Source organism: Coturnix japonica, chromosome 22, assembly GCF_054131305.1.
Source record: "Coturnix japonica strain WE chromosome 22, WE-NBRP24, whole genome shotgun sequence".
NCBI classification, from domain to species: Eukaryota; Metazoa; Chordata; class Aves; order Galliformes; family Phasianidae; genus Coturnix; species Coturnix japonica.
Window position 1 is genome coordinate 2,618,040 of NC_140684.1, and position 8,242 is coordinate 2,626,281.

Below are 8,242 nucleotides of genomic sequence, written 5' to 3' on the forward strand. Positions count from 1 at the left end.
AGTCCACTAATTCAGCTGTACACGGATCAGGAGAGCATGGAAAGTTCCCCCACTTGCTGGACTAAGTTGGACAACAGTCCTGCTCAGATTCAAGGCATCCTCTTGCTGCGTCTGCTGCCCACTCTCACAAGGATTAAATTGTCCTTCTAGAAAGCACTGGCTGCTTCCCTAGGGCTTGACAAACGGCTTAAGGGCAGCTACTTCCCATCCCTAAGCAAATCCCTATTGCATGTCTGTCACTACAGAGGAGCCAGCATAGCTGCCACTGATGTAGCTTGGTTAATTTTTAACAAGCCATTGTCCACAATTTAAACATGTGGATCTTGTTCATTGCAAATCTGCCATACGTTATATGCATTATATAATAATGGTTGTGACAAAGAGGTTTAACAATACTCTGGCAGAGCATGGAAGTAAAAACCCCCATTCAACTTAAACGTTACTACAGCCTGTACAACCCCTGGCTACATGGTGCAGCCAGAACTTCCCTTCCTCCATCTGACACAGTGCACAAACACAGGAGCACTTTATGTCACCGTATGCTTTTGACCTGATCTCATTAAAAGGCTGGTTGTGCTGTGGTTCCCCATACTGATTATTTACTGAGATTAGTGTTCTGCAGGCCTGGAAAGGAAAACTGTACAAGAGCTGCTGGAACTGGTACATGCAGGTAGCGTTCACAAATCAGTCACCAGTTGCAATAGACACTTTTATACAAGTTTTAATAAAAAAAATTCAACAAAAATATATATAATCAGGCATTTTATGCAATGCATACATTCTTTATATCTGCAGGTACAGATAAATAACAGAAGGCAAAAACAAGTATTTTGCTTATCTTTGGCCATTAACCAATAATCACCCCCAGAGAGATATTACAGGGTCAAAGAATAATAAACTGAGTCTGTAAACTTCTCTTATTACAGACAAAGCATCAGGCAATAATACAGTAGTTAAATTTTTAGAAATGTAAGGAAATATTTCTTCAACACTGCCTAATACTTCAATAGAACCTTTTTTACTTTCAATAGAACATAAGGCCTCCTTTAGCTGACACAGGCAAAACTCCTGACTTTATACTAGATATGCTCCATCCCTTACTACCTTACTTCCCTTCACCGTACATTGTTCTAAAAAGCTACGCTGTACCTCTCCATCAAGTAAACTAACATGAATTCATAACAGTGGATCAGTTTCCTGAACTCCAACCAATGTACATACATACAGAGCAGTTAAGCTTCCTTATGTCAATATTTTTTCTAACTCAGTGTCCCAGAATAATAGTTATCCTTCCACTTTACAGCACAGATGCATCTGATGGCTCTACCAAAGCAATATATACATGACACACATCAAAAATGATAAAAGCAATGTTAAAGGTACACTGACAGCATGTAGCAGCTTATGTTTATGTATGTACATACTTTCACAGTCACGTTTTAGAAAACTGAGAACATGAGGAATACTTCTACTGTGTTTTCCATAAATATTAAAAACTTAACTGTCAGGTATTTGGACAAAATATTTACGATACCATTTTTAAATAGCTCTTGAAAACCTGTAGCGTTTTAATAATGAAGGCTGTAGAGTTTGAGGATTCTTTGAAGTGTTCAGCCAGTTTCAGCAGCTGGACCACCTGCCAGTTTGATGTAATTTTTACTTTCTCTCTGCTCAAATCTGGTAACAAAGAAATTCCATCACTTTTGATGGAGCAGGCAAGTTCCTGACTTGGCTTGTGGGCATCACTCTTCGAATTGCCATGCGACACAAATGCTGGAGGCTAGAGACTTGTCTTGGAGTTGCCCAGAAGAACACACTGCCGTCCTGCGTCCTGCACAGTAAAAATAAATTAGTAAGTAAACCAGAGAAAACAGAATTACTGCCCTTGATTATCTCTAACACTGAGTTGCAATTTATGACTGAAGATCCTCAGAACACGTAGCTAACAACTAACCATGTTACTTTAATATTTAAGGGGGGGAGCATATACTTGCCCTGCAGCTAGAACACTGCCATCAGTAGAAAAGGTACAGCAGAGCCCGTTGTTCAGAGGTGCAACTTGTATAGGGTAGTCTTCATCAATTCTCCAGAATCTTACCATTCTAAAAAGGAAAAAATGAAGCAGTAAGTTACGAGAATACACATTTAACTCTGTCTTGAATTATCTCTGACTCCACACACACAAAAAAATGGTCTGATGCAAAATTCAGATGTGGCCTGAAATACTATGACTTCCTCATTCCTGATATATGCCATCATTTGTATTTCTTCAACTGTTCTAACTCTGCCAATTAAAGGGGGCCTTCTGTAGCAGAAAGCAATAACCTCAAGATTTACAAAAATCTCTTAAGTGTAACACCGGACAGGAAAGCCCAACAATGCCTATCTTAAAATTAAATTAAACAAACAAAAATCAACTAAAGCATTCCTGTAGTTTATATCCTTGCTGTAATCTTGAGAAGGTGCTCTTCATATGCTTACAATAAAGTTCCTCAAAATTTAATTTGCGCAATAGCAGAAACTGAATACCAGACCACGGAGTACTTTTCATTTTGCTGTGTAAACTAAAACAACACAAAATTCTTAACTGCACTATTACTTCAATTTACATTTCTCATTGATTATAACCCCTTTCTTTTTGTTGTTGTTATTCCAATCATCTCCCCTGCACACAGCTCATTATTTTCTACATTCAAAATGAACAGAAACACATAGCAGTCAACTCATCTACTTTTACCAACTCTACCAAATGCCATTTCTCAGCTTAAAACAAACCAACCCCAACTGTCATTAAATGTTCACATCGCATGGAAAGAATTAAAGGAGTCCAACAGATCTTTCCCCATACTCACTTATCATCAGCAAGGCTTGCAATATGTAGTCCATCGTGACTAAAAGATACTGATCTAACCCATCGGTCATTTGCACCTCCAGCAAATATTGGAGTAGGAGGTGGAAACAGATGCCTGCAGATAGAGAGACACTTAGCCAACAGCGTAATACTTAATAACTACAGCAAATCTTCCTTCTCTACTAGTTAAGCTGAAAGAAAAAAAAAAAATGGACTGAACATTTTAACCTTGAAATCAGGAGTGGAAATTTAGCTACTGTATTTTTTGCAGTACCGAATATTTTAGCTTTACCAAAAATGCTTCAGTTAGTCCACACTGAAGTACTGGTGCTTTAAATTCTTTCTCAGAAGGAAAAACTCCACTATCCTACTGCTGTAGGACTTTTGTCAGCTGCTACTAAGATTTTTTGCCAGGTCTAGTTATCAGTTACAGCCAAATAAAAGCATTAATCTTCAGCAGACGCCTTTGTTATTAATTTCTACATTTATCTACTACACTTACCCAAACTCCCTAAGAATTACTCCAATGTATGGATCCCAGACATAGACTCGAGTATCGTAGGATGCAGTAGCCAGTAAAGCTCCGTCAGGAGAAAACTCACAGGCTACAACATCATTGTGATGTCCTTCAAGTTTTCGTATCATGGAGTATTTATCCATATCCCAGAGAAAAACCTGCAATTAAAAAAGCTAATGTTATAGCTCTGCTCAGCGAAGCAATGAAGCAATTACTTTGTTTAAGAATAGCTGCTTATTTAGGATTATATTAAAATCAGGCATTACGAATTACTACAATTAAGAAATATGCTCAGTGTCATACTCAAGATTAAAATGAAAATTTAAAAAAATAATTAAAGCAGACATGCAAATTCTAACTCGCTTGTTAAATGTTATTAACAAAATAAGACAAAATATAAAGACAACACAATTTAACCACGTAGCTTACTGAAAATCATGTATTACAAAACTATTTTATTAAAATATGCAGAAATAAATAGGGTTAAACTCTACAGTCCCCTCTTTCCAGTAACTACCAAAATTTTAAGAAATATACAGACAGAAAGTGTAAGGTTAACATATTGTTACTCCAGTGGCATCCCTTTGAGTTTAAGATCACTTGTTTACAATTGGCTTGGATCACCAACGTCAGCCTAGGAAGAGAAACAGATACTGCAAGCAAAGAGAATTTTCACAGCCAAAAGTTATGTCTCTGGCAAAACAATAGGGAAGTCTAACCATATTATTAGAAAGAATTTATGCATTTTAAATCAACAATAAAAAAACATTAATATTACAGTTTACTCAGTTAATTGCATACTGCATTATAAACAATGATAAAATATTATTCTGGGATTTTACATGCAATTGTACATTATATATATATAAAATCACAATGAAAATTGTGCATAATTACTTAATACAAACTATCGTTGTTCTGTAGCATAGGTTTATAGAAAATATATCATCTTAAGCAAAAGATATTATGTCCCTGAGAGAGCTTATTAGGGTCCTTGATTTTTTCTTCCCCTTACTCACAGATTAAAACCAAACATCTTAGATAACTATACATGTTTTAGCAAAGCAAACATGGCCTTAATGCCTCACGTACTTCCTAAAACTGAACCAGTTTCTCTAAGAAGACCCCAATGTTGCATAAAAGTAGAAACTAGGTTTTAGAAGTCAAGTGTGTTTCACTGCTGTGAAAATTATTCAAAAAAGAAAAAAGAAAAAAAAAAGAAAAAAAAAGAAAGAAAGAAAGCAGAAAGTGGACATCAACCAGCACCTGCGTACGTACAGTACACCTTGCAGTCGAATGCAAGGTTACTTCATCCTATGGTAAAGTTCGCCCCCAGCCTGGTAGCCAGAGATGCCACTCTTTCTGCCCAGCTAACACCATTGTGCTCCTGTGTGAGTGGTGCCAGCTTAACCTCAATCACACCAATATTGCTGCCACCACCTGTGACAGGGAAAGCAAGAAGCTTATGGAAAACACACAGCCTAAAGATATCAACGTATACATCTACATCTACTCTAATTAAAGAAAAAACAAGCCCCCAAACTCAACTGTTCTCTATCAAGACTGCACTGATAATTTAAAGCATAAAATGCATTTGAACAATCATCTATACAAAGCAGTATTCAACTACTGAATTGTGCTTATTAATCAGCATAGACAGGCTACATTAAACTACCCAAAAAGCCCCTGCAACTAAACCAAACACCCTCTTCTCTCTTAATCTAGTTCTTCAGTGCCAAGAAAAGCAGCTTTCTGCATACATGCTTTACCTGCACTGCTTTCAGTTCTCTAGCAGGGCTTTACAATACAGATGAAAAGAAAACCAGTATGCAGTTCTTCATTCTAGCTCTTTTAGACACGTGGGTGCCATTTGTATTGGGAACATGCAGAAATATTTTTGTTCAGCAGGGAGATACCATGACTGCCTGACTTTAAAAAGTCCTTTTCATTGAGTAGGAGATAGAAAGGATAGAATCAATAATAAAATAGCTTTGTGCATTAGTCTATGCATCTTCTAACACTGGAAGCTTTAGTCATTGATTTCATACTACAAACAGATGTACAAGATTACTTTTCAAAGAATGCTTAAAGTTTCTTCCACTAAAAGCAGTGCAAGTTCAATTCATAAAATAAGTGTCTCAACACAACATTTGCTAGTTAAATTTCATGCACTTTTACATCATCATAAAACATTAGAAATCCATGACACAGAGCACAAGCTTACAGTTACTTAGATTTAAAATGATTATGCATATAATTAAGTAGATTTAATGAGCAAGAAACTCTGACACATACTGCTTTACTAGCTCCAACAGAACAGAGAATGGAAGAATCTGGAGAGAATGCACAACCATATACCCAGTTCTGATGTCCTCTCAACACTTTCATCATATTTCCTAAAAAATAAGATACATAATAATTTTTAAAAATCAATTTCCATTAAATATTACAGATGCAATTTGAAAAGCTCTGTAAGATGTTACACTCATTCCAAACATCTTGCCATGTCAGTCTGCACAGAGATAAAAATTCTCCCACACAGTCTCTAAGTCTTTTTTCCCTATTGAAAGAAGTCTCTTCATGAAATCTGTTAAGTTAGCCCAATCCAGCTGGTACCTCTGGGTCACATACACACAGTTTTCAGAGAACATACCAAGTTAATGACTAATAGAATTTTTTAATTATTATTATTTTAAGGAAGTCATGGTGTTAACAGCAATAATCAATAGAGTAGATGCATATTTCTCCCCTGTGTTACAACAGATGAACTGAAAACATACCATCATCTTTCAGGTCCCACACTCTCAGTGTTTTGTCTCTGGATGCAGACACCAAAATCAAGCTGCCATCTGGGGCAAACGTTAAATCTCTAACAACTTCTGTATGGTCCATCAGGTTAAGGAGGAGTTTTCCTGTTACACAAAAACACCACAATTTAAAACGAAGGGCTGTACTTTATTCAGATGAAACTGAATATGCCCGAATTTGACATATATTCTTCCCCATACTCAAAAACAGTAAGTAACCACTTGTTTTTAAAGTCCCCTTTGTTTCAAAATATACTAAAACTAAAAAATCCAGCACAAGATTTTGATGTAAACAACTAATGTGCCTAAAGTCCATCACACACGTAAGCATTCTGCAGCACCAAGGCCTCATCTCCCATCACTTACATCTCAAGGCACAACCTGAGTCTGTTCCTTCCTCTCCCAGCACAGCATGTTTCCAGTTGCAGCTCATGACTTATTTTTTAGAACAATTTGTACTCAATATACAATTTCCAAACAGAATTCTGTAAACAATTCATTCTTTGTATCAACAATGTTACTACTGCATAAAGTGTCTCTGCAACAGCAGCTTCCCCTCGCCCACACTACCTGTATACACATCCCAGATCTTGATGCGCCCATTGTTCAGGCCTGTTGCCAGCAAAAGCTGGTCCTGCCCAAATTTGAAGCGATGCCATTCGATATTCACACAGCGACTCTGCTTCTCAGGCACTGAAGACCCAAAAGCGAGACTCCAGACAATGTCACCGCAGTCTATGATATGCTCACAGGGCTTATTTCTCTGACTGCTGTCGCTGTTCTGTCTTGGAAGCCTTGTACTGGCTGAATTTGCAACATTCTTTGTGCCGTGCAACAAGCTGCAAAACAAAAAAAACACAAGAGGAATTCGATGAACAGTCATCTCCCATTTTGAAATCCTGACGTTCTTCAGGCTCATTGAAAGCCACGGAGCTTTATCTTACAAGTTAGTAAGGCACTGGGACCAGGGGACCAGCTTCACTATGCGATGTCCTTGTGACCAGGCAAAGTAGGATCCATCGGGAGCAAATGCAACCGTCCAGTTCTCACGTCCACACTTCTTGTCGAAAGGAGAAGTGGGGGCCAAGAGTTCTCCAACCGCCCGTGACCGTGCTGAAAAAACACAGAGGAAATTCCATTTCAACATGAATTAAGAACATTTTAAGATGTTAAGAGGAAGTGACAGTGTGTTACTTAATTGCCTTCTAATTCATCACTCGTAAAGCAGCTGCGGAGAGGTCTCACTGTCACAAAGAAGCAGCCGACGTTCCCGTATGCCTGAGCTGCAGGACTGGCCGTGTCCTGGCTGTCATGGCAGCAGTTCTGCACTACGTTCCAGCCTGCCCCGATACTGAATAATTGAGGGCAGAAGCTGTGCAGCGCCGCTGGGTCCTGCCCACGAATGGCAGAAGCGGCTGCGGCCGAAAGAAGCCGTGAAACAGCGCGTTCCGGAGCGCTGGAAGCCGCCGTCTCGTCTCACCCCACGGACAAAGACGTTCCGCTTCCCCGACACGGCCCGACCGCGCGGCGAGAGGCGGCAGCGCAGCCCCGGCCCCAACACAGCGCAGCCGCTCCGCGCCCGGGCTCCAGGGCCCGGGAAGGCCGAGCAGCAGCCGCCAGGTCCGGGACCCGCTCCCGGTGAGGCCGCCCACCCCTCCCAGGCCCGAGCTGAGCCGGACCGACCGACCGCGCCGCCCTCACCGATGAGCTTCTCGTTAACACTCAGGGGAAAGCTGGCCATCTACGGGGCCGCCCTTCGGACCGGCTCGGGCGCGGAGCGGAACCTGCGGCCGGGAACAACGCAGCTACAGCGACGGCCGCTCGCGGGGGACGCGGACACTGAGACAAAATGGCGGCAGCGGCGCGGGGAGTAGAGCCGGGCGGGGAGCGGCGGCCTCGCCCAGCGGGTGGGGGCGGGCGCTCATCGTCCTGCCTTCCCGCCTTCCCTCCCTCCCTCCCTCCCTCCTCCTCCGCTCCGTGCCGGGTCCTCAGCCGCGAGCTTTGTGCTTTCGGTGCCCGTTGGGTTTTTGCAGCGCTTCGTCTTCAGCCCCTCTGGCCGGGCTCCTC

At 40.8% G+C, this 8,242-nt stretch overlaps 1 protein-coding gene across 11 annotated transcripts; it reads right to left on the reverse strand.

The window, feature by feature from the left end:
• Positions 1-705: 705 nt before the first annotated feature.
• WSB1 (WD repeat and SOCS box containing 1) lies at positions 706-8,021 on the reverse strand. 11 transcript variants are annotated; one of them, XR_014936369.1, is made up of 11 exons: positions 7,877-8,021; positions 7,120-7,288; positions 6,746-7,014; positions 6,149-6,280; positions 5,664-5,764; positions 4,647-4,808; positions 3,910-4,002; positions 3,354-3,526; positions 2,853-2,966; positions 1,995-2,102; positions 706-1,831 (listed from the first exon to the last, which is right to left on the reverse strand). XR_014936369.1 is itself a non-coding variant. In XM_015881105.3 (9 exons), exons 1-9 carry the CDS (start codon positions 7,914-7,916, stop codon positions 1,672-1,674), a joined length of 1,266 nt encoding a protein of 421 aa, XP_015736591.1. In that variant the 5' UTR covers positions 7,917-8,021; the 3' UTR covers positions 706-1,671. The 11 variants fall into 11 exon arrangements, 1 of the variants encoding a protein (XP_015736591.1); XR_014936367.1 differs by having other exon boundaries at positions 4,635-4,808; XR_014936362.1 differs by lacking the exon at positions 4,647-4,808.
• Positions 8,022-8,242: the final 221 nt, after the last annotated feature.

Coding starts and splice junctions, on each gene's coding strand:
- WSB1 (XM_015881105.3), bottom strand. CDS start 7,916: ATGGCCAGCTTTCCCCTGAGTGTTAACGAGAAGCTCATCG. Junction 7,289..7,876: donor TGTTAACGAGAAGCTCATCG/GTGAGGGCGGCG, acceptor GTGTTTTTTCAG/CACGGTCACGGGCGGTTGGA. Junction 6,281..6,745: donor GATCTGGGATGTGTATACAG/GTAGTGTGGGCG, acceptor TTTGTGTAACAG/GAAAACTCCTCCTTAACCTG.